At 48.8% G+C, this 26,536-nt stretch overlaps 1 protein-coding gene across 3 annotated transcripts in view; it reads left to right on the top strand.

Moving 5' to 3' along the window:
• Window positions 1-25,105, top strand: part of NOS1 (nitric oxide synthase 1) — a 180,049-nt gene extending 154,944 nt beyond the window's left edge. For all 3 annotated transcript variants that reach the window (XM_072802686.1, XM_072802687.1, XM_072802685.1), the window contains 10 exons: window positions 312-390; window positions 7,144-7,337; window positions 8,797-8,966; window positions 12,046-12,256; window positions 12,984-13,071; window positions 14,630-14,751; window positions 15,854-16,002; window positions 17,247-17,441; window positions 18,021-18,139; window positions 19,556-25,105. In XM_072802686.1, the coding sequence (XP_072658787.1) occupies window positions 312-390; window positions 7,144-7,337; window positions 8,797-8,966; window positions 12,046-12,256; window positions 12,984-13,071; window positions 14,630-14,751; window positions 15,854-16,002; window positions 17,247-17,441; window positions 18,021-18,139; window positions 19,556-19,571 (1,343 nt within the window). In that variant the 3' untranslated portion in view covers window positions 19,572-25,105. The remainder of the gene's footprint in view (window positions 1-311; window positions 391-7,143; window positions 7,338-8,796; window positions 8,967-12,045; window positions 12,257-12,983; window positions 13,072-14,629; window positions 14,752-15,853; window positions 16,003-17,246; window positions 17,442-18,020; window positions 18,140-19,555) is intronic.
• Window positions 25,106-26,536: the final 1,431 nt, after the last annotated feature.

Below are 26,536 nucleotides of genomic sequence, written 5' to 3'. Positions count from 1 at the left end.
CTTGACCACAGTCTTCTGAAAATAAATATGCTTCCAGGGCCCTATGCCCCGTCCACCTGTGCCCAGATGTTTCTCCCTCCAGCAGGGTGGCATGTTACCCTGAAACTCTTCTTCTCAACTCAGCTTAATCAGCTTTGCTGCTGCTTCTGCATTATCCACAGCACCCCCCACCCCAATGTCTTTTCTTTCCTCTCCTCACTTCACTCCGGAGGACAGTGGAAGTGTGAAGACAGGGTCAGTAGAAGCTGGAAGGTTTGCACTGACCATGGTTTAACCCCATCTCAGGGAGCCTGTTGTGTTTCTCCCCGCAGGTCTATCCAACGTCCACAAAAAGCGGGTCTCAGCCGCTCGACTCCTCAGCCGTCAAAACCTTCAGAGTCCTAAATCCAGGTAGGAACACCTTGGTTGGCTCGGGGTTACTCCTCTGTTCTCCAGATGCCACCCACAATCAGGGAGGAGCCCTGGTTGACTCGCAGGACTGGCATCCCATTACCACTCCAAATGCCATTGAGCTCGCCTTGCTGCTTTGTAGCATGGAGGTTTTCCTGCTTCCTCTTTGCTGCTCTCTGACCTAGAGGGACCAAGAGAGGAGATGCTGATAATCATCATGGAAAGCAGAAAGGGAAGGGGTTTATAAGGAATTTTGAATATAGACCACCCCCTTGTCAAGTTGCTAATGTTCATCATACCAGAGCATGCTAAAAAAAAAAAAAAAAAAAAAAAAAAAAAAAAAAAAATACCAGAGCATGCTAGTCAGAGAACATTTCCTCCCTGTGGGTGATTCTACAGAATCTTGAAAACTAGCCACCCAGGCTCTGCTTAAATTCCTTTGGGATGATGGGAGGTTCATTACCTCACAGAACAACCCACTCTGTGTTTCAAAGTCCTAATTGTTAGAAATTATCTTATATTGCTACAACCAAAGGGCATCTTCCTAGCACCTCATATTGATCTCTGGTGACACTCAAAACAAACCCAGTTCTTCCAAATGAGAGACCTGCTGATAGCCAAGGATACTGACCAATGTCTCCTGGGTTTTGATCCCTTCAAATTGCTCTTCCTAAGACCCGGTTTCCCAAGCTCTTCACTTTAGTACAAGGACACACTCTGTCCTGCTGGAATTGTCATTCTCAGACCTGGTCACAGCACCGTGGAGGACCGGTCATAGCTGCCACATGCACTGAGGCTATTTTAGCCTCCCCCCAACCTAAGCAAGACACACTGATGCCACCAATATGGCAGGCATTGTCCTGGCAGCCATGCCACGCTCCCATTAAGCTTACACTCTTGCTGCTATTTTCAAGATGATTGAGCCAGGTCTGTCTATCCCTCAACTTGTGTAAATAGTATTTTTGGCTTTAATGAAGTCCTTTGCATTGGTCCCTATGGAATGGCATCTTTTTTTTTTTTTTTTTTTTTCACTTTTCAGCTACAGCCCACGACGATCTTTTGAAATTTCCATTTAGTACACAGAGTGGGCTCATGAACTGGACAGCTCTGGGTTCTGACCCCAGCTCTGCTGCATACCAGCTGTGTGACCATGGGCAAGTCACTCAGGTCCTCTGAGCCCTTGTCTCCTTATGTAAAATGAGAATAGTGGCTACACGGATTGCTGATGTTTATCTAGTGCTTTCTGTATGTCAAGTACTGTTTCAAATCCCCTCTGTGCAGGATCTCCCAGAACTCTTGACCAGCCCAGGAAGTAGATACCACTATCATCAACATTTTATTTATTTTTTTAAAGATTTATTTATGTATTTTAGGGGGGAGAGGCAGAGAGGGAGAGGGAAAGAGTCTCCATCAGACTCCCTACTGAGTGTGGAGCCCAGTGTAGGGCTTGATCCCACAACCCCTGAAATCATGACCTGAGCCAAAATCAAGAGTTGGATGCTTAACTGACTAAGCTATCCAGGTGCCCTATCACTGATGTTTTAAATATAAAAAATGACAATTAGAGAACGCAAGTGACTTTTTCAAGGTCACATAGACTCGGTTCTCCGACTCCAAAGTCAGTATGCCGAATGGCTACACAGGTGGCGTCAAAAGCATTGCGAGGCTGCTGTATTAAAGACGAGGTGCACAAAACTTTCTCGTTACTCTTCCTTATCCGTCCCAGCTTCAAACACCTGCAAATTTAGTATGCATGCTTTCTACGTGGACTTCAAACCTCTGATAGAATTATCAACAGGACGAAGCCCCCAGGCTCTCATGTACTCTCTTAGATCCCCAAACATTAAAGAAATGGATTAGGAAATTAATCCCTTTGAATAATTAGTTAAATGCAACATTCGGAGCATAGGGATCTCTGATAAAGAGAGGGACTCTGTGTCTGAAATATGCACCCCTACTTCCCATTTCTGCCCCATAGAAAGGGATGACTTCAGTAGCATGGAAGAAAAGAGATTAAGAATCCATTGGAAATTTCCTTTAGCAACAAACTGTGAAAGACCAAATCAGAGAAATTACTCCCTAAACCATAGTACATAAAAAGCAAGGTCCTCTGCAAATGTTCTGATGCTAAGTTGGACCAAATCCCAGAATAACCCCCACTCACCTCTGGAAATGGCAGCTGACTCTATATTGAGTGATTTACAAGAGAATATTTCAGCAAGGTTAGGAACTAGAACCTAGTATTAAAATCAGTCATGAATTAGCACAAAAAAGGATCAAATTGTATGCAGATCTCTTTCTCTCTCTTTAGAAGCACACTCTGTTTAGCACAACCTATTTTCAGGCTTACTACTGTCTCCAGCTTTATAAGTTGTTGGTTTGTTTTAAGGGATAATCAAGTAAAAAAAAAACAAAAACAAAAAAACCATGATACTCTCTCATTTTCCCCTGCCCAAGTCAGCCAAAAGTCAGGCTGTTTGGGCCAAGAGGCCATAAGTGAGATATCACAAAATACTCCCCACTTCCCAGACCCTTAATTGCAAGCAAAGTGCTTAAGAGGAAGTAAACAGCCTTCTGAGGGTGATCCTTGTACATCAAAGAGAAAAGTGACCACAGTTGCTGCCTGGCCAGGAAGTACATTTTCTAGGTACACCAATTCACAAACAATACAGACCAGAGTATAATGGAGTGGTAATGGGTAGTGGGTGTGGTGATCATAAGTCCTAGATGTCAGAAGGGGGAGGGGAAGCACAGGGCAAGCTTTGGAAAGGGAATGAGAACAGGGGAGGAACATGTAGACAGAGGCTGGCAGGAGCAAAGATGCAGAGGGGGACCCAAGTGCTGGGGCATCGTGGAGGTGGTGGGATATCACAATGGAAGGTTCTTGGTGGGGGGGGCGGGGGGGGGCTCTTGATTCTCATTGCTCCTTGGATGAAGTTCCTTTTCTCCAGCCTTCCCCATTTCGACAGAGAACAGCAACATTTGGCTTAAGCCAAAAACTCAAGAGTCCTCTTTGCCTCCTCTCCCTCCCTTACACTGCACATCCAGCCCTCAGCTGGTCCTATGGGACTTGACTTTCAACTTCATCACAGACCTATAGCTACCATCTTGAGCAAAGCCATGTGCATCAACGGTATGAGTGGCTACAGTAGATGCTAACTTGTCTCCTTGTTTCCTGGCTTCTCTCTCAAAGATTCATTTCCAAACAGCAGCCAGAAATCTTTGAAAAACAGAAATTGAATCCTATCACTGCACAGCATCACACCCTTCAGTGGCTTCCCACTGGATTAAGGAGACCTCCAAATTTCTTGCTGTTACAGGTCATGATGAAGCCCTCATGATCTGGCCTCTTCCCAGCTCTCTGATCTCCTTCTCCTACCCCCACATCTATGTTGACCACTCTCCAAACACTCCAGCCTTCTTTCCCTTCTCCAAAACATGCCACACATTTTCCTACCCCAGGGCTTTTGCACATGCAAACACTCTTCCCAAACAGATCTTTGCATGTCCCCTTTCTCTCATTGTTCATGTCTCTGCTCAAGTATCACATCACCACAGAGGTCTCCTGGACCATCCTATCTGATGGTCACTCAGCCCACTGGCCCTAGCCCATCACCACCCACCCATCCACATCACCAACTCCTCTGGGACCTTTTAAGTTGCTTCTCAATGAGAATAGGACATTCAGTGAGAATGAGACCCCAGACCCACAGTGTCTCACCAGTGCCTAGAATAGTGCCCAACACTCAGTACAAATTTGCTGAATGAATGAAACTTACAATGTTTATTCTTTTCATTAAAGAATGAACATTAGCCTTTTTTTTATTATTTGATGCCAGACATTAGCAGACTGTTGTTTCATCTGTGAACCTGTCATTGAACCACTGCCAAGCATACATGCCTGTGTGTGTGTATGTGTCTGTGTGTGTGTGTTATGCTTCTGGAGTCTGGAGGAGGGGATGGAGAGGCCCCCAGATGACTGCCCTGGTCTCTAGGTTAGTGCTACCAAGAGAAGGTAGAGGGGAATTTGGTTTCCCCCACAAAGCTTCAAAGACCAGCCCATTAGGGTGTCCTGAGGCCACGAAGCCATTCAGCGCTGGGGTTCTCAGCAAACCATGTCTGATCAGAGGCTTGCAGAGTCCCCTTGGTTTAATTCCCAGCACGAGCAGAGCCTGGGCCACCTAGCTAACCTGCCAGCTGCCTCGTATTCCTGCCCCTTGTCTTCCTGACCACCTTGTGTCACATTCAAGAGGACTTGGGGGAAGTGCCTGTGAGCGTGAGCCAACTCAGCAAGTTCAGGTCCTCCGCATTTCTATTTTGTACCGGCCAGAAGAACGTAGGCAAATATACTTCTGAAAGAAATCGTGATGATCTGGGAGAAAGTGGGAATTGATTTGGGGGCCTTTGAAAGGCTTCCTGTGGTTGGTGCAGGAGGCTCCGAAATTAGCGGCCCCACAGCTCCCCCTGCTGGCTAGTTCCCATCCTGGAGCTGGCAGGAGGCGATGGTTGTCTTTGCTCTCCAGGAACCAGGAAACCAATGAGCTCAGAGCAGAATCAGTCATGCAAATCCGTAGAACTGACAAGATTAGTGGCCCAAGAGACAGCAAAATCTGTCCAGGAAAGGAGAATGGGGCCCCAGATCCTGACAACACCCTTCACAATCTCTGCCACCAATTTCCCGCCACTGTGCTAAGGACAGGGGTGCCTTGCTTCAAGAAAATACTTGCAAAAAATTAAATGTGCCAGCACAACTATTTTTAATAACGGTGGCTATTTGTAGCACAAAAGGGTTCTTGGGTGTGCCAGAGACTCCTTTATATAGCGAGTCCCATTGATCTATTCAAGTGTTGATTTACATACCATGGAGAATGTAGAAACTTTGTGTTGAATATGAAGTGTCTCTACTGAGAACCAATTGGCAATGAAGAAAAGCAGATCTGAAATGCAGATGGGGGGGCACTTGGGTGGCTCAGTCAGCTAAGCATCTGCCTTTGGCTCAGGTCATGATATCAGGGTCCTAGGATCAAGCCCTACATCAGGCTCCCTGGTCAGCAAGGAGTCTGCTTCTCCCTCTCTCTGCCCCTCCTCCTGCTTGTATGAGCATGTGCGCATGTTCTCTCTCTCTCTCTCTCTCTCTCTCTCTCTCTCAAATAAATAAAATCTTTAAAAAAGAAAAGAAATGCATGGTACACCTGGGTGCCTCAGCGGTTGAGCATCTGCCCTCAGCTTAGGGCATGATCCCTGGGTCCTAGGATCATGTCCCACATGGGGCTCCTTGCATGGAGCCTGCTTCTCCCTCTGCCTGTGTCTCTGCCTCTCTGTCTGTATCTCTTATGAATAAATAAATCTTTTTTTTAAAAATGAAGATGGAACCCAAAGAGGACAAAGAATCTGATTTACCAAAGTATAATCAGTCCCCAAGTTCTCAGGTATTGTGTAAAATGCAGTAGATCCATTCCATTTAAAGGACTAGAATGATCAGAGTCCAAGAATTCATTCTTGAAGGCTTCACTTAGCAAAGGCCTCTTGCCCTGAAAATACAATAACCAGTGGGAAAGAGGAGGACTTGGCAGGACATAAATAAGTTCCTGTGTGTTTTCTCCTTAGATCTTTCAAATTTATATTGGTATTTGTACACAACCAATACCAAATGTGTTTCTCTTTACACAGTAATATGAGGACCCTTCCCCCACCCTACACACACACACACACACACACACACACACACACACACTAGAGTGGGGTGGAGCTTGGGATTCCCAGGAGACATGGCATCACACAGACTGGGGACTTCACTACCTTGGCTCCAATTGGATAGTGATTCCTGGGAGAACCCCAGTTGGTACTGAGAACAGAGTTTGTTCTGGCAAGCAGTTAACCCTAGGAGTCTGATGTTCCTTCATCCAATAAATATTTCTTGAGTACCTGCTGTGTAGCATGCACTGTCCTACTTGCCAGGAATAGAGCAGTGGACAAAAGAGACAGATCCCTTGCCCTCTGGAGTATACATTGTCCTGGAAGCTTGGGTGGGGCTGGTAGGCGGGGAAGGGCAGACCATAAACCACATGATGATGTAAACTGTTCAAGAGGGCAGACGCCCATAAGTGCTATGGAGAAAGGCAGGTTCAGGAAAATAGAAAAGCAAGGAATCTGGGATGTCTGGGTAGCTCAGTGATTGAGTGTCTGCCTGTGGCCCAGGTCATGATCCCGGGGTACTGGGATTGAGTCCCACATCGGGCTCCCAGCAGGGAGCCTGCTTCTCCCATTGCCTACATCTCTGCCTATGTCTCTGCCTCTCTCTCTGTGGGTCTCTCATGAATAAATAAATAAAATCTTAAAAAAAAAAAAAAGAAAGAAAGAAAGAAAAAAGGAATCTGAGGACTGAACCCTGAGTACTTTAATGCCCAGAGTCTGGGGAGATGGGAAGGGACCACCAAGAGATAGAAGATCAGGAGAGCCTGGGGTGCTAGAACCTGGGAGAAGAGAGTGGAGAAAGAGGAAGTGAGCATCTGTGTCCAGTGCTGCTTCCTTGACCAGGATGAGCACTTGGAACTTGCCATTGGATTTGCACTGAAGAGTTCATGGGTGATCATGCTAAAGGCCATGGTGTGGAACGATGGGGGCAGAGGTCTCATTGGCCAGGGTCCCACAGAGAATGAAAAGAGAGAAACGCAGCCACAAGGAGACACAGAAGAGCAAAGAGAGGAGGCAGTAGCTGGTGACTCTTAGCCAACTATCCCCCCTTCCCTCCAGCCGATCAACCATCTTCGTGCGTCTCCACACCAATGGGAATCAGGAGCTGCAGTACCAGCCTGGGGACCACCTGGGCGTCTTCCCTGGCAACCGCGAGGACCTTGTGAATGCCCTGATGGAGCGGCTAGAGGATGCACCCCCCGTCAACCAGCTGGTGAAGGTGGAGCTACTGGAGGAGCGCAACACGGCTCTGGGTAACTAACTACGGGCGGGTGGGTGGGCCAGGCACCCCACCTGGCCCCTCCCAAGAGCCCTCCCCTTCTCCAGGGAGTTCTGGAGGCAGTGGGTGTCTGCGGAAGAGGAGACCCATCCTTCTTCCCAATATCCAGTCCAGGCAAGAGAGTGGGTCTCTGTCACCTCCAACTTAGGAGACTGAAGACTCCTCCTTTCTCATGGCTTGACAACCTTGGCCCAACTGGCTGAGCCAGTGACCATGATGCCAGGACACCAAGAGCTCATCCTTGGGGGGAAGGGGACTCTGCCTTCCTTCATTGCCCCCACCTCACTGCCCACCGAATAAATAGCTGAAGCATATCTCTCCCTCCTCTTAAAATCAAGGGACACTATATGCAGCTCCGTGGCCCACTCAAGGTTGAACCCTGTTTCTGACCTCATTAGATCAGGCCCCAGTCTGTTTCAGTGACCATCCTTGACCTTTCTGTTCAAAAACTTTCAAACGCAAGTGGGTCTCAGCGCTTCGTTTCAGTCGGCACAGGTGAGCTCAGGGCTCAGGTACAAGAAACCACAGTGACCTTACCTGACCAGCCCATGATATGGTAACATGTCCCCTTTACAAAGGAGCTAGAGTACGGTCAGAGCAGAATGTGAAAATAGCACGTGGTCAAAGCCCTATTGAAAAGTCGTTTGGAACATACCACTTTGAATTAATAAATCTGACCCAGCCAGTTCTTCCTTCGTGTTGGAGCAGCACTTTTTCTCTTGAGTCGAGCCCCTGATAAAGTAGACACTGTATATCCGATGAAAATTACATCGAAGCAGTACAGTGTAGTAGTTAGAACGAGGTCTGGGGCAGGAATGCCTGACTTCACACTGTGAGCTGTGTGACCTTGGGCAATTTCCTTGACCTCTCTGTGCTTCCATTTCTCTCAGTTGCAAAATGGGGATAGTAATAGCACCACCACCTGAGATTGTTTGTGAGGACTAAGTGAGTTAATAATATAAAGTGCTGAGAATAGCACTTGGCATATAGAAAGTGGTAGCGAAGTGTTAGGCATGTTTGTAATTTTAAATGCCGGAATCCCACTTAGAGGTTGGAGAGGCCAACACCATTAGAGGGCAGACAGCCAAAATAGACTCATAGCTTATGCTCAGTGGGGGGGCTCACTGCATCGAATGCCAGAGGACTGACTGTCTCATGCTATTTTAATATTGCCTTATATTTTAATTTTTGAACTAATTTGTTCAGTTGATTTTGGATATGCTCCTTGCACTCGTAAGGTGATCACACGGTCCCCAGAACTCTGAGTCTGGAGGTGAAACATGGAAGGTGACAAGCCAAGGGATTGCTTGGCTCACCTGGCCCCATCCTTTGCCCTAGGCCACCCAATCTGGCCTTCCTGACTTGGACCCAAGCCCTGGGAGCTCATACTCTCCTTCCCCGATCCACCCCTCACCTCCATTGTACCTCCATAGGAGTTATCAGTAACTGGACAGATGAGCTCCGCCTCCCACCCTGCACCATCTTCCAGGCCTTCAAGTACTACCTGGACATCACCACGCCGCCAACGCCACTGCAGCTGCAACAGTTTGCCTCCCTGGCCACCAGCGAGAAAGAGAAGCAGCGTCTACTGGTCCTCAGCAAGGTGGGTGTCTGGCCTCCTACAGCCCCAGGGGCACCTTTCACCTCCCCGTCAGTGGAGAGCTGTACAGCTATTACAACAGTTGTCCAGCAGATGGCAGCGTTGAGCAAGAGTGGCCCATTTTCAGTTTCCAGCTGGTCACCACCCTACTGGCTAGTCCATTTTGGTTCGTCCTCACCATCTCCCCTCATTCTAAGGTTTGGCACAACAAGGATAGCCCTGTTGAATCTCAGAGTTCTCTGGCCCAGTAGAAATTACTGTTCTAACTCTTGTTCCTCCTTCTTTTGGAACTCTTGAGCTTCCGTTAGCTCCAACTGAACCCATGCTTGGAGGGCAAAGAAATAAAGAATCCCACAGTGCCCTGTTTTAGAGGGAGGTCTTTCCCAATGCAGAAGAGCTGTTGGTGGGACTTGCAAGATATAGGAGGCCCTCTGATGGTAAAATAAATCACACATTTCTACCATCCATGCTTTGAAACCCAGGACTTGCTTGCCCCAAGCCACTACAAAATCTTGCTCAGTAAGAATCCTATCCAGGAGGACCACCCAGAGTTTTCCAAGTGGGGGCTCCTCTTCATTAAGCCACCCGCAAAGGATGGCTTAGCTTTTCTTCTGCTGTCCAGGAGAGGGACGAATGATGGGCAGAGAAGAAGACGCTAATTCAAAGAATGCCTATTACAGCTGGCCCCTGAACAATACAGGTGTTAGGGGTGCTGACCCCCCTGTGCAGCAGTAAATCCATATAACTTTTAACTCCCCCAGAACTTAACCGCTGATTTAGCCTACTGTTGACCGGGAGCCTTACAGATTATATAAACAATTGATTAACACATATTTTGTATGTTTTATTCTTAAATAAAGTAAGTTAGAGAAAAGAAAACGTTAAGAAACTCATAAGGAAGAGAAATTTCATTTAGAGTCCTCTATTATATTTGTTGAAAGAAAATCTGCAAATAAGTGGACCTGCGCAGTTCAAATCCATGTTGTTCAAGGGTCAGCTGTACGTAGAAATGAGAAAACAAACATCAAAAGGAACATTTGAAGAGTTTTAAGTGGTTCATTCTGGGGAGTTGAAAAACAGATTGGAGAAGTGGAGCATTAATTTTCATTGTAAGCTTTGCAGAATCGCTTAACTTGGTATACAATGTATATGTATAAATATAATTTAAAATTTAATTAATGAAAAAATTTTTAATTAATGGGGGCCTACTATGAAGAGGGATCCGAGACTGCAGTTTGCATGAGATGATTTCGAGTAGAATTTGATAAACTGTATGTGTTAGCCCGTTTATTCTGAAGAGCGTGAACTACAAGGTGGGATTAAATGAGTGAAGATTTCTATTAAGGGAAACAGCCTGTGTGAGGGAAAAATGGGCAAGAGTCAGATAAGGCTGGTAGGACCATCAGACCTCCAACAAGTCTGACCCCAAGTGAAGGAGAGGGAAGGAAGTATGAATGGAAGCATCTGGAACTGCAGCCACAGCTATAGGAAGCACCAACATGGGTGAGACATGCCTGTTTTCCTGTGAATGCTCCTGAGGCTTTTGGCTAATTGCACACCTACAGCTAGAGGTCAGTGAGGCTGAGACCTGGGAGGCATGTTCTCAAGGATACCATGCCCTCAACAAAGCAAGGATGATCTTTAGGGACATGGGGGAAAGCTGTGTTATACAGTGCACATTTTTTTTCTTTAAATTCAATTTGCCAACATATAGTATAACACCCAGTGGCTTATCACATCCCATGCCTTCCTTAGTGCCCATCACCCAATCACCCCATCCCCCCACCCTCCTCCCCTTCTACAACCCTTTGTTTGTTTCCCAGAGTCAGAAGTCTCTCATGGTTTGTCTTCCTCTCTAATTTTTCCCCACTCAGTTTCCCTTCTTCCCTTAGGGTCCCTCTCACTATTTCTTATATTCCACATATGAGTGAAACCATATGAGAATTTTCTTTCTCTTATTGACCTATTTCATTCAGCACCCTCCAGTTCCATCCACGTTGATGTAAATGGTAGATATTCATCCTTTCTGATGGCTGGGTAATATTCCATTGTATATAGAGACCACATCTTCTTTATCCATTCATCTGTTGAAGAACACTTTTAATATGCTTTTCTCCTCAAAATCTGAGTCTCCTATAAGCAATCAGGGACTGCCCAGAACAGCTTCTGAGATGTAGAAAAAATAACTCCAGAGCCCCAGAGAGTTCCTCCGTTCCCTGGTAACAGCTGGGCTTTGCTGTCCACAAGCCCCTGAACTTGGTCCTCCACACCCTAACCTGTTCCTTTGGGGCTGTCATTCACCATCCTGAACTTGACCTATGCTCTCTGCAGATGCATCTCCAGCCCTGCAAACTCACAGATCACAGGGCTGCATGCTATACCACCAAATCATGACTCCCACCATAGTGCTTCTCTCTTGACCTTTACATATGGCAGGACCTATGATGGTTAGGAGCACACATCCTAGGGCCACACTGCCTGGAGCAGGGGTCAGCAACTGTTTTCCATAAAGAGCCTGGTAGTAAATATTTTAGGCTCGTAGTCTATGAGGTCTGTATCACAACCATTAAATTCTACCATTATAAACCCACAGCATAGACAGTACCCGAGTAGTTGTGGCTGGGTTCCAATCAAATCTTACTTGTGGGCACAGAAATTCACATTTCATATCTCATTCTTTGCCGTGAAATAGTATCCTCCTTTGTATCCCTATCCCTCCCTCAACAATTTAAACTGTGTAAAAACAACTCTTAGCTAATGGGCCCTACAAAACAGGTAGTAAGCTACATTTACCTTTTGGGCTAAAAAGTTTGCCAGCCCCCAATCTAGATTCAAAACCCAGAATCACTGCCTCAAAGTCAAAGAGCCTCTGTATTTTCAGTTTCCTCAGCTATAAAATAGGGATAACAGTCATACTTATTTAATAAGGTCATTGTAAGAATTAAAACCCAACATGGAGTCATTACTGTGTAAGTGCTGGGTATCATCGTTACTACTTACCTTCATCCCTGGATGTTCTGATGCCCTCACTGGAAATGTACCAGGGGCGGGGTGCAAGTACTGTGTCCCTCTTCTTGGACAGGGTTTACAGGAGTACGAGGAATGGAAATGGGGTAAGAACCCCACCATCGTGGAGGTGCTGGAGGAGTTCCCGTCCATCCAGATGCCTTCCACCCTGCTCCTAACCCAGCTGTCGCTGCTGCAGCCCCGCTACTACTCCATCAGCTCCTCCCCAGACATGTATCCAGATGAGGTGCACCTCACCGTGGCAATTGTCTCCTATCGCACCGGAGGTAGGCAGAGGCGCTGGGAGAGCCTTGGACATCTGCATTTGCCCCCAGGGACCTTTGCAGGACTGCCCAATCCCAAATTCCCAGGAGGTGACCCATCGCGAAGACAGGAACTAGGAGAAGAAGCAGGACAGGCAAACTGTCCCCTTTGGCAGAGCCAACCCTGTGCAGAATTAGGAAGGAGGGAGGATATGCCCTTGAAAGCCTCCTCTACTCCCAAAGCCTGAGAGCCCTTTTACTACCTTCATCCCCTCCTCAGCCCTCCACCCCTGCCAAAGCAGCAACTGGAACAAGCCATGCCTACGCATCCCTCGGAGGGCAGAGCTCTCTGCTGCCTGAAGTCCCGCTGGTTGTAGGATAGTCAGATACCCTACCCTTTCTCTCCCATATTTTCCCTCCCTGATAAAGCAATTAAGATGCACAGTGCCTGAGAGAGCTCTGAGACCGGGATCCTGGGAGGCCACCCAGACAGAGCACACTGACCTGGACCTTTTCAGTGAGCAGGGTCTGAATCCTACCCACTGGTACCCACAGGAACCCTGGGCAGTTTCACAGCTGTGAGCTCACCCCAACTATACCATTCCCTCTTCCCCTTCAGTGGAAGGGATCCAGACAAGGACTTCCAAGGCAGAAACTTGCGGCGTGCGGCTGTGAGCCTTCTGCCCTGGATGGGGGGTGGGGGGCAGTGACAGGGAGTCGGCACACCAGACCACCTCGGTTATTCTGCTAGATGGAGAAGGACCAATTCACCACGGCGTGTGCTCCTCCTGGCTCAACCGGATACAGGCTGACGAAGTGGTCCCATGTTTCGTGAGAGGGTGAGTGGCCAATGAAGAGAAATAAGCAGTTGTCCCAAATCTGCATACTGATGTCCTGAGTTGGACTGGGTGGACCAGCCTCCAGGGTTCTGGAGATATGGCTGAGTCAGACAGAAGCAAGATCAACACTCTGTATCCCTCCAAGCTGTTAAGTAAATGGGATCGTGGGATGGGCAACACAGCAGAAGCAAAGCAAGCCCGTTAGTCAAAGTCAGGTCAGTGCAATGAATATTTATCAAGTGCAAGCACTGTGCTAGATGCTGGGGCAACAGTAGCATCTACAATGGGCAAAAATGCCACATCAGCTTTCCTGAAATCTGCAGACTGGTGGAAATACTATCCACTGTCTACCAGCCACTCTGTTTCCACTTTCTTGGAGATGAGAAAGATCCAAACCCTCATCCCCCATCCATCAGAGCTGTTCCTCCCAAATTCAGTTGGTTGGATTTTTTTTTTAAGATTTTATTATTTATTTATTTATTTATTTATTTATTTAAGACAGAACATGCATGCACAAGCAGGAGCGGGGGGAGCGGCAGAGGAAGAGGGAGAAGCAGGCTCCCCACTGAGCAGGGAGCCCAACACGAGGTTCAATCCCAGGACCCTGAGATCATGACCTGAGCCAAAGGCAGACGCTTAACTGGCTAAGCCACCCAGGGGCCCCCAAACTCAGTTTTAAAGGACATTCCTATCTGTGATTACCAGCACTGTATCATGCACTTAAAAATGTTGTTAAGAGGGTAGATTTCATTTAAGTGTTCTTACTGCCATCAAATAAAAATTACAACTCAAAAAACATTCACAATGAAGGGTATACCTGAGCTCATAGGCTCTGGAGATTCCTGCTTTGTCAACCATTGACTTCTGCACCAAACGGTGACCTTGACCAGTGATTTTTCTCAGCTATTGAGAGTGGAATCTTCATAGGATGGTCCATGTATCATGAGCATCAGAATCCCCGGTGGTGCTTCAAAAATATGGCATACTGAGCCCAGACTTGCTTCATGCCCAAGAATCTGCACTCTTAACACCACCCGGTGTACACTGAAGTCTGTTCCCTGATTTAGGAGATCTCATTGGTGGCCGAATCAGTGGTTTCTCAGCAGGAGGTGATTTTCCCCCTCGGAGCACTTGTGGCAAAGCCTGCAGAGATTATTGTTTGTCACGGCTGGAGGGTGTTCCTGGCATCTAGTAGTTAGAGACCAGGGGTGCTGCTCAATATCCTACAATGCACAGGACACCCCCCACAGCAGAGAAGTATGTCAGTAGTGCTGACATCGGGAAACCCTGACTTAAATCAATCCCACTGTCCTGTGTGGCTTAGCTCAGCAATGAGGAAAATTGGGAATTGGAGTGGTAGCGGGGCTCTGAGGAGCTCCTGTTTTGAGAAGTCCCCAAACCTGTGAGACCTCCCACTCTGATAAGGGGCACCTGATCCCCAGCTGAAGAACACCACCCCACCTTATCACCAAGACAGCCATCTGGTCTACCCAAGGCCTAACCACCCTTGATCAGATTTGAGCTCAGCAAGCCTTCTGATTCTCTCTTTCCTGTCCAGAGCACCCAGCTTCCACCTGCCCCGAAATCCCCAAGTGCCCTGTATCCTCATTGGCCCAGGCACTGGCATCGCCCCTTTCCGAAGCTTCTGGCAGCAGCGGCAATTTGATATCCAACACAAAGGTGGGTCACAGTTCAGCAGCTAGGTGATTTCCACCCTGCCTGAACCTGGAGAGACTGCCTGTGTCTCAACCTCCTGGAGGAATGATAGAGTTCCCCCTCCACTGCGTCACTGCCTGGGGGAGGTCAGGGAGATCATAATATGACCCGACCCAGAGGTGAGGTTCATGGTTATACTTCAAAGGACCTATCCAAACAAATCTCCCACACAGCTTGTTCTAAGGGCTTGAAATTCCATCCCCAGAAGACACTTCTTTCCTAAGATAGGACCCATCTGAAAATTCAGACAGCTCTAGAAGAATAAACATTAAGCCTTATCAAATGTATGTACATTTAAGAGATTGTCACAAAGGTTGTTATATTCAAGAGCAGGCTTTGCTGTGAGAGACACAACAGATCAGTTTTGGGAGGGGAGAGAAAGAAACCCACAGTTGTGGCATCCATTAAGCAGGGATTTATTGAGTATCTAGTAAACACCAAATACTATTGTGGGTGCCAAGGGATAGTATTGAATAAGACAGAGAAACAACTTAAAAAAAAAAAAAACTGCCCCCATGGCCCAATCATTCTGGTGGAAGAGCTAACATTGATAAAGGATTCACTGTATATATTCGCTGGGCTGTAATGTTTTACTTCTTGAAGTAACCCTAGGAGGTGGATGCTATTATTACTTCTATTTTGTACCTAGGGAAATACACGCATAGAAAGTCAAGTTGCTCATCATCACACAAAGCTGGAATTTGAACCCGGGTAGTATGGCCCCACAGACTGGGCTTTTAGCATTACCCAGTGGTAGGGGCTGCTAACTAGCCAGGACAGGGGAATGGGGAGCAGAAGGAAAGATTGAGATCCAGAGAAAGGGGGTCTGCTAAAACCTGAACACCTACTGCTTTCAGTGTGTGCAGGTGCGTGCATGTGCGTGTGTGTGTGTGTGTGTGTCTACACGGGTGTGTGTACAAGTACATACACCCACCTGTCCCAGTGTTCAGATGCCTCTATGTGGCACACACTCAGGTTCCCAGCACCCCTCCCCTGGCACCACCAGCCACCTCCCCCAAATCAGACATCAGAGCTGTCAGTGACATGAGATCTCCCTGGTCCCCAGGAATGAGTCCGTGCCCCATGGTCCTGGTGTTCGGGTGCCGGCAGTCCAAGATAGACCACATCTACAGGGAGGAGACTCTACAGGCCAAGAACAAGGGGGTCTTCAGAGAACTGTACACGGCCTACTCCCGGGAGCCAGACAAACCAAAGGTAACCCTTGGCCCATTCACAGCTCCTGCACCCCAGCCCAACACACACACACACACACACACACACACACACGTACACACATGCACCTCCCACCTCCAGACACCCCCACACGTATTCTGAATTCTCCTCTGGGACATTGCTCAAGCATAAAAATATTGATTTAAAATATCTAACAGCCCATGTTATATGATGCCACTTAGGTGAAATATCCAGAACAGCCAAATCTATAGGGACAGGAAGCAGATCTGTGGTTACCAGGGGCTTTGGGGACAGGAGAACAGGAAGTGACTGCTCGTGGGTACAGAGTTTCCTTTTGGGGTAATGAATGAGTTCTAGAAAGAGATAGGGTGATGGTTCCACAAGATAGTGGTGCACAAAGTGTTCACCTGAAAATGGTTACATGTTAAATGATATGCTATGTGTATTTTACCAAAATAAAAACATTTTAAAAATATGAATTAAAAAAAAAAAACACTCAGCATTCCACAAGAGGTACTCCGAGTCAGAATGGACACAGGCCATGGGACTGGAGCGTGCTCCTACTGGATGTTGCGGGGAGACCCAAGGGGTCCCAGGAAAGGGGCCCGGACAACTGGGGTGGGGCAGGAACTCAGCAGGTCTGGGCAACGGCTGTTTGATGACTGGTGTGCAAGTACACCAGTGTTTTAAGAAGCAAGATACTGCATCCCAGCTGCATGTCAACCTCATTCTGGGGCAGTTTCCTGGACAACTGAAAGGCATCCTCAACCTGGAGGCTGTATTGGACTTCCCTGTGCCCGCCACTCTCTTAGCTCCCGTTTCACTTGCTGTGGCAGCTGGCTTTGTGCGGGTGTCAACAGGCAGCCCGTTCCCTCCCCCGTCTCTTGCTGCTTGCCCTGGGGATGCTCTGGCACCCCAGCATAGGATGCCCGCAGTAACAAACCCCACACTTGGCGGAGTACAGGTGTTCACACCCCGTGGGTGACCGCTGCCCACTGGCCAGGGGAGCAGGTCGATCATGTCCCACTCTCTGCTTCTCCAGGTTCTGGCTCTGGGATGTGTTCCGCATGGCCCCCTGGAGGGTCCTCAGCACAGCTGAGCTCCAGCTCGGGGAGCAGCTCCTTCACACACCCTGGGATCGCCTTTCCCTCTCTTGCTCACGGTCCTCCCAGTCCCCCAGGGTCGCCTGTGTCCGGCTCTGCTCTCCTGGGGGAGTGTCTCCCCAGGACCCACCTCCTTCTCATGCATCTTCCTGCTCCCTGCAGAAGTATGTGCAGGACATCCTGCAGGAGCAGCTAGCAGAACCTGTGTACCGAGCCCTGAAGGAGCAAGGGGGCCACATCTATGTCTGCGGGGACGTCACCATGGCCGCCGATGTCCTCAAAGCCATCCAGCGCATCATGACCCAGCAGGGGAAACTCTCTGTAGAGGACGCGGGCGTGTTCATCAGCAGGCTGAGGGTGAGTGACAGGCTCAGCAGCCCATTCCTGTCGCCTCTTCCTCACCCCACCTGTCTGTGGTTAGAGGAACCATGATGACATTCCTGCCTGCTCCCAATTTCCCATTTATGGCTCAGGGTAGAGGATGCCTGTGGTCCCAAACCATAGTTAAGGGAGGAGGATGATTGGGTGCTGGGTAGGCAGGCGCACGTATTAAATATGGGTGGGGCCTGTGGTGTGTGAAAATAACAAGCAGGTGGAAACCATCCTACCAACTTTTCCTGCCCCCAGAACCAAGCTGCAGCACTGTCCTGTGCAGTTGTACAGGCTGCACACTGCACAAAAAGTCTGTCCAAGGTTTGCCAGCTCAGATGTGAACTGAAATGTTCTTTGCCACTGGGGTGGAGAGACCCCATGCCCTAGAGAACACAGGGTTTTGTGAAGCACAGTCTAGGACGCCAGAGGTCCTCCAGGAGCCACTGGGTTACATCTTGTTTGCTTAGAACTCATCTTCTTTAAGGACATTCCACTCCAGGGTGTCAGTATATCTGCCCCTCTCCTGCCTTTGGCTGGCATTTGAGGGCTGTTTCTGTCCTCCAGGATGACAACCGGTACCATGAGGATATTTTCGGGGTCACCCTCCGAACGTATGAAGTGACCAACCGCCTTAGATCTGAATCCATTGCCTTCATTGAAGAGAGCAAAAAAGACACCGATGAGTAAGCTGGCTCCATCCCCAAGGGGAGGGGTGGGTAGAGCCCTCTTTTCCCAGCCCTGATGGGGGTGTTGTGGAGGGCGGGGGGGGGTGGGGGGGGGGGTTCTGGTTTCATCTGCCCTGGCTTTCCCACAGTGGGGAGCAAACTACAAATGCAAATTCCCAGGCTACCCCAGACCTGCTGACTCTGAAACTCAAGTGAGAACCAAGGTTTATGTTTGGGTTTGTTTTTTTTTTTTTAAGATTTTATTTATTTATTCATGAGAGACACACAGAGAGGCAGAGACACAGGCAGAGGGAGAAGCAGGCTCCCTGCCAGGAGCCTGATGGAGGACTCGATCCCAGGACCCCAGGATCATGACCTGAACCAAAGGCAGACACTCAACAACTGAGCCACCCAGGTGCCCTAGGTTTATGTTTTAAGGAGTCCTCCAGGGAATTCTGAGGCCCCTCCAAGTATGGGAACCCTGGCTTTGGATGCCTGCATCTGCCTGGGCCACCCCCTAGTGGAATGACAGCTCCAGCCTCCAGAAAGGTATATTCCTGGCCAGGGCTCCCAGCATTTACACCACCTCCCACACACCCCCAAATTGCCCCAAGCATTCTCATCCACGCAAATCCCAGTTGGTATTACTTTTACCGTCTCACTGGTCTTCTAGAAATTGCTGGAAACAGTCTGAGGTACCACAAGACTGGATTGAGTCTCACTTATTAAACCTCACCTTATTGCCCTGACCTCTGAACCACGATTGTAATGCCCCTCACTCCATGCCCGCCCCAGAGTGCCCCCAAACCACCACTGTGTGCCCCTTATGTTAAATTAGGTAGGAATTGGATTGTCTCATTTTCAGTAGCATAGGGAAGACACCCCATTTCTTTTTTTTTTTTAAGATTTTATTTATTCGTGAGAAACACACAGAGGCAGAGACATAGGCAGAGGGAGAAGCAGGCTCCCCATGGAAAGCCCAATGCGGGACTTGATCTCAGGACTCCAGGATCACACTCTGAGCCAAAGACAGATGTTCAAGCACTGAGCCACCCAGGTGCTCCCGACACCCCATCTCTTAAGCAGTTGCATTTTTACACCATATGATGACACAGCAGTCTTGAAAACATATTTTGGATCCAGTAGGCTGACTTTACTGCCTTTAAGATTCAACTCCTTTGGCTGTCATTGCCTCTCTTCCGGGTCACTTGTGCTGGTGAGCAAGCACTCATTCATTCATTCATTAGCTTGCCCATTCGTTCAAGACGAGCACCAGCTAGGGGTCAGGTGCTGTCCCAGGTGCAAGGCCTGCAGAGGAAGTGGCAGTGAAGCCCCTGTGCCCAGGGTTTAGTGGCTTCTCTGGGGCTCTGTAAGGACACAAAGCAGCTTTGCTTCCATGGCACTAACTCCCTCCCCCTCCCTGTCTTCCTGCAGGGTTTTCAGCTCCTAACTGGATCCTCTTGCCCAGACGACTGGCAGGGGGGCCGTCCCATGTGCCCCGGCGGGACGGCTGCAGGTTTTATAAGTGTGGACACTGCTGAACCTTCCCTATGGGACCCCATGTGGCCCCCAGCTGTCCTTCTCGTCCAGTCGCTGTGGTTTTTCCTCTTCTGGGTCCTCGCCCCTCAGTGATTTCCTTGGCCCCCTTGGGTTTTCTCCTTGAGTTTTCCTGCTGCAATGCAATGCCTTTATAATCCACAGTGGCTCTTACAAAACTAATTCCCCCTCACCCTCTTCCCAACAAGGGCAAATCACCGGTGCATGAAATCACTGGAACATGGCCGTTGCTCGTGTTAGGGCTTGTTTTCTGGGAGGAGGCTGCAGGGACTGGTCAGGAGAGTCTTCTGAGCCAGTCTATCTGCCGCTGAAGCCTCCCTTTATCCTTTTTTATGATGACGTCCTGATCGCGTGCACGCATGTGTGTGTGGGTGTGTGTGCACAGGTGTGCGTGCGTGTGACAGGCCTGGGCCTCCATCTGCCTGTGTAAGTGTGTTCCCTGCAGACTCTCAGTGCCAGGAACCGTGCCCTAGCTCTTCACGCGTCCATAATTAATATCTATGCTCGTCGTGTCCCTGAAACACTTGTCCTGGTTACAAAGGGCAGGGCAAGGCCAGCGTGATGATTAAGGAGGGAGCCTCCATCAAAAGGGGGCTCACAGAATTGCTTGCATTTAGATTCTGGCACCGGTTAGCAGAGCCGTCGCTGGGAAAGTAACCCGTCTGGTGGATTAAGCACACCTCCTCTGCAACCCTAACCCTGCCCCACATGGGATCACCTGATTTGGCCCTCCCCAGACAATCCCACCCAGAAAACCGGAGAAGTAATCTCCAAGAGAATATGTGGGAAATAAGAATTGTCCCATCTTTGCCACCAGGTGACTTAGGACAGGTTACTTTTCCCCAGTTTCCCCTCGTGATGTGATGAAGCTAAAACAGTAGGAAGAGATCAGATTTTTAAAGTGGTAGAGACTGGAAACAATATCAAGGAAGACTATCATTGCTATTTTTTTACTGCCCCAAATGCCCCAAAGACTCACCCTTCTACCCTAGGAAGGAAATAACAGAAGCCAGCTAATGCGGATAGGTTGGAGAAGGAAGCCACCATGAGGCACCAACAGGGCTTCTTTTACAGAACCACAACCCACGGTGGCCTGGTCCTCATGCCCTTGGCCTTCTAAAAGTGATCCCCCAAGTCTCTAGCCTGATCAAATAATTTTGACAAATAAATTGAGCCTTGACTCCCATCCAAAATGGGCATCACAGTCTTCAGCGAGAATCAGTCAGTTGCAGTTTGTCCTCAGCAGGTTGCCTGTCCGAATGAATTAGCTGGGAGGGTCTCTCTCTACCTGGAAGTGCTCAGAATCAGTGACAGGCCTGGAGGAGCCACGAAATTCCTGGAGGGGCCTGCCCTGCCCCCCCTCCACCCCCAGGCTAAAGGGGAAGCCTTCCTGGAGGGGAAGCCTGCCACCCTGTATGTTCTTCTGTTCTGTTGCATTATGTTTTGTCCTACAGAGAGACACATTGCCTTTCTATATGGCACAATGGGTATTTCCTGATGCTCCATTTAGGGAGCTGCCAAAGAGAAAGGGCACTGGCCCTCTCTGGAAGGGCCTTGGGACACAGGGTGCCAAAGAGGTGTCCCCAGGAGGAGACAACCTCCAAGATTCCTAAAGGCAAAGGACAAGCTAGACCTGGCCTTTCTTCTCCACCCTCTGGGGCAGCCCCCCTCCCTCTTGGGGTCTTGGGATCCCATTCCCCACCCCCCAACGCTGAGCTGTTTTCCCTGTTACCACGTCTGCACTTCCTGTGTGCCAAGCACCTTCTTCATGCATCCCTGCCCCTAGTAGCAGGCTGGCGCTTGGAAACTCATCTTGTCTATCAGGGAGTCCGACACAGCGATTATAGAACCTGGATGCATCCTTCTTCCCGAGAAGGATTTTTTGTTTTTAAGGTAAACACCTTTCAACCCCCATCACAAGCCACTTCAGGACTCCCCGCTGGAAGATTCTGGTCTGATGTATTTCTCTCATTTGCCAGAATCCCTGTTATGAACAGCTTCCCTGTAAGGAGCCTATCAAAGGGGCAGAGTGTGAAATCTTGAATTAGGGGTTAGCTCTGATCCAGAGTGGGTCAATGCTGCCCTCTGGTGGTGGTTTTTTACGTCAGTTCCCAGTAGCCAAATCTGGCACAAAAATTGGTTTCACAACAAGTGGGCAGAAAAATAGGATTGATTGGGCATTTGGGGGTTACCTAGATTACAGACCTTTTTGTCCATCTTCCCCCAGGACTGGCCTGCAGTGGCTCCAACTCCATTTAACAAAAGTGAGTTTGGCCAGAAGGAAGGAGACATCCCCTAAAATGGGGAAAAGCTGAAATGGCCATGCCCCCCACCCCATCATCACTACGAATCCAATTGCCCCACCTTGTGTTACAAAAGGAGCAGAGGTCATTAAACTCCCTGAGAGGAGGAGGATTTTCCCGCTTGGTTTCTACGGAGGGAGATGGCCAGATATCCTTTCCATTCAGGGAAATGCTTCAGATCCACCAAAGTGGAGCTTTGGAAGCAGCCCTACATCCAAATGCTAACTCTTGCGCTCCCCACTTCCCATTTCTGCAGACAGCCCTGGGCTGGTGACTTAACCTTCCCATGTCTCTATATCCACTTATAGAACAAAGTGGGTTAAATGAGATAATGCCCAAAAAATAGCCAGGTCCTGGCCCACTGAAGCTTTCAAATTTTATTTTTGCATATCATCAATACCTGTATGCAGAAGTCTCAGTGAAGCGTACGGTTTGTAAAGATGATTGAAATCTCATGTGTAGACACACAATTATTAGAATTTCCATAAATGTCTGGGATTTGAGAAATGGGTGGATTCCACCTACAGGTTTAGGGAGATAGGATATCCAGGAAGTAGGAAGAGTGGGAGGAAAGGCGCAGATGGGAGTGTGTTGCAGTAAATCGAGGCTGGCTTCAGGCACAGCTTTGGAAGGCTGAGGATGATGAGCCAGATGCTGGGAAGGTGAGCAAGGACCAGGTGGTAGGGATAGGTGAGCGCATGTCAAGGAATTTGGACTATTTGGTAGGCAGCAGGGGATCCCTAGGAATGTTTTTCAAACAGGAAAAGTAAGGTAATTGGAGTTGTGCTTGGAAAAGAATATTCTGGCTGCAGCACAGAGCCTGGACAGCTGGTCTGCTGATCTGTAGACTATTGCAGTAACCAAAGCTGGAAGGAGGGAAAAGGCAGATGTAGTGATACAGTGACTCCAGGGTCTGATCAGCAAGACCTGGAGACCTGTCTGTTGTGGAGAAGGAAAACAAATGAAAAAGTCAAGAGTCTTACCTCTAGGCAGAGAAAGGAGTCTCAGGAGAAAAAGCAGCCTCAGGGAAAGATGAGTTTGCAGTTGTTGACATGATAGCCAGCTTACCCACCAGCCAACAGGGCGCATCCTTCCAAGGTCCAGCCATGCCTAGATGCACAGAAAGAAAACCGACCCCAGGCCAATTAGACATTGGCCTTAGAATATAGGATTCTCTTGCCAAACACATTCTCAGCAGCCACCTGCTTTGGACTTCCAAAAGGAGGTCAGGTTTTGCCCTAAGTCCAAAACAAGTGAGATTTTCTGACCCAGATCACAGGCAAACTGTCTCTCTGCCAGGATGGGCAAGCCAGATGTCTGGGCCCCTCCACCGCTAGAGCACTGACCATTCATGCCTTCAGGAGAACTGTGGGGTTAAGATTTCGTGTTAAGCCCACCATTAACTTGTATATTTACATCTCCACTGCCCTGACCTCCAGCATGTCGCCACCTTACCAGCAAAGCCTTCTGTTTGAATTGGCAGGTTAATCTGAGACTGCCTGCAGGGGACAAGGAGAAATATTCATCCAGGCATCCTGTATGACTTGTGTGTACTCCTTGATGTCTCCCAGCCCTTGTCAAGTTTCCTGCATCCAAATGTCCTGTTTGGCTTAAGAATTATAGACCAGGGGCTGGGATGATGGAAGATAGATCTGAGAGTCCCTGCCCCCCAGAACTCAACACAGATGGTCCCCACGAACCTGAATCTGACCTTTTGAGGCTGACACCAGCCTGGTCTCTCCTATTTCTGTCATACGTACCTGTCCTCGATCCACCCCAGGTCTCCACCTAGTGGCCAAAGCTGCCTCTCCCCAAACCCTGAGGAGTCTCAAACCTACTTGAGGACCTAAGTAAACTCTCACCCCCGGACCATGGATGGGTCTTGTGTCAATTCTCTATTAATATCTGTCAAAACCACATGCAAGGGAGGAGGTCAGGGGTAAATATACCTTTGTTTGTTTATGAGTTTGTCTTGTCCTGGAAGATCTGAACGGTTCTGAAGAAGCAAAGCATGTCTGTCTGGTCCAGGACAGAGACTGTTCTGAAGGAGGTGGCCCTGGCATGCAGGAGCAAATCTGCCTTAAAATGCTGCTTTCCATAGTCTTCTAGAAAATGAGTCCAGGACATCCAAGTGCCCAGACTTGACTCTGGTCCAGGGTCAGCCAATCTTTGTACTATTGGCATTTGAGGCTGGAGAATTCTTTGTGGTGGAGGCTGCCCTGTGCATTGTATGCAGGATGTTGAATGGCATCCCTGGCGACCACTCACCAGAAGCCAGTAGCAGTCCCCCTACCCCCACCAAATGTGACACCCTCACCAAATGCGACAACCAAATAGGTCTTCAGGCATTGTCAGATGTCCCCAGGGGGCAAAAGAATCTCTCCTGGCTGCCCCAGACCTTTGCATCAGGGAACTTCTGGAGTCAGCAAAACAGCCCTCAGCCCGATGGCTTTGTTTCCATTATCTGAGACTCCAAGGATTGGTGGGGGATGGGGGGGTGGGGGGGAGGGTGAAAAAGTGCTTTCACAAATTCCCTCCCAAGACAGAAGGATGACGGTTGGTTACATTTTGGCAAGATGCTGTGCCCTTGGCATCGCTTTAATTATGACCCAGAGAGGCCCGATGCCTTGCACCCTGCCTCCACCCTGTTTTCCTTATGTCGTGCTGTGTCTTGTGATCATAGGACCACTTAGGGCTCAGCAGTGGTTTCCTGGAAGGCAGAGAGAGAGAGAGAGAGATTGAGAGAGAGAGAGAGAGAGAGAGAACATGCAGGTGGCCACCCCTCCATGCTGTACCAGTAGGTTTCCATTCGGGGTTGAGGAGCCGGGGAGGTGGGCAGACCGGGTGTCGCATGTCACCACACACACGCTGTCAGAAACTCGGACGTCCCCCTACCTCTGAGCTCTCGATGCTGCTAATGTCTGCCTAGTGTCCCGTGCGCTCTGGCACCTTCCTCCGAGGACCGATGCCCGCCCCAACGCTCCTCGCGAGGTTGTCCAAGCTGTGTTCACCGCATGCTCTCCTTCTGCATTGTCCTCATCTTCTAACTTGATGGAATTCAACAAAAGTCTACTTATGCCTGTTTGCATTATGGTTACAATATTAAAAAGTGGAGTTGACTTCACTGGCTGTTGTCTATTGCTTGATTTGCTTAGAATTTCTCCCACCTTTGCCAGCCATTGTCAGCCAGGTGCCCCCAGGAAGCCTACCTTGAGACTTGAGACAAGTGGCAGAGGTTGATCTGGGATTGGTCTTGGGAGGGGAGGGGAGGGGAGGGGAGGGGAGGGAGAGCAGTCCAGCGAAAGCCTGAACCACAATATCGTTGCATCAGACATTTTGGCCAATCCTTGCAGGGAGTTCTGAAGGTGACCTTCCAGAGCTGTCTGTGATTTGGGGCCAGAAGGCTGGGTTTCATACCCTTCCATCAGTCAGGCCTGGACCAGCCTGCTCTCCGTAGCAGAAGCTACTCCCAAAGGGCCAATTGCTGAGAGCACTCCCAGCAGCCAGGGAAGGTTCTGGAGTCCTGACATAGATCCAGGTAGAGCATCTCAGCATCCTCTCCATCCTGCCTGCACCACCTTTGCTCCCATGATGGCTGCATCCATTGAATGGGCCCCAAAGAAATGGTACCACCTTCATCCCCAGCCCTACCTCCCTGTATACACAACTCTGAGAACCCTAAGACCTAATTCCTAGCTGGCTTCAGACCCAATTCCAAAAGGAAGGGACCTCAAAAGCACTAAAAGGACAGATAAAGAAGAGCTGACCCCAAATACTCTGACAGGGTGGTTGGTATGAAAGGATAAACGAGGGGGTGGGAGCCCCCAAGGCTTTGTCGTACCCTTCTGGACAGGGCCATTTGGATGCTATGACCATTTTGACCTTCACGCCTATTTCCTGGCCAAAAAGCACAAACCTCCAGATAGCCTTTTAAATTACAAAACAATTTACCCAATATCAGACATTCCCCACATACCATTCCTGCCTCCTCCACACCATCCCTGAGCCTCACGCCCAAGTTCAAATGTGAGAGGTGGGTCAGAGTTGGGGTAGGACCAGGGAACCCCTTCAGTGTCCGGCTCTAACCTACCCCACAAAACTTAATTAAAATAATGGCTAAGAGGTATTAAATGCTAGTCTTCACGGAAATACTTAGACATGTATCATTACTCTCTCCAATTTAAAACTTGGGGAGACCGAGGCACAAGGAGATCAGCCAATCTGTGCAAGGTCAACAGAACCAGTACAGGTTAGCAGTAGAATTCGAACCCGGACTTTCCAGCTCTAGAATCTGCATTCTTCACCACCTCCCAGCACTGCTGCTAAGAGACCCAGCCCGTGGAAGTCCAAATCCTGGCTCCTCCCCTTTCTAGCTGTGCAACTTTGGGTGAGTTACTCAACCTCTCTGTATTGTCCTTTCTTCACTGTCAAGTAGGCTGTGACTTTTTTCAACTTCATTGCGTTGCCATAGAATTAGATGAGTCAACATTCAACACGCATAGAACAGGATAGGATAGAATAGACTATTCCTATGTACGAGTAAATAAACAACATC

This window comes from Canis lupus, chromosome 27 (genome assembly GCF_048164855.1).
Source record: "Canis lupus baileyi chromosome 27, mCanLup2.hap1, whole genome shotgun sequence".
Classification (NCBI taxonomy): domain Eukaryota; kingdom Metazoa; phylum Chordata; class Mammalia; order Carnivora; family Canidae; genus Canis; species Canis lupus.
Note: the sequence above shows the minus strand (reverse complement) of the source record. Positions and strands in the feature narration are given on the sequence as shown.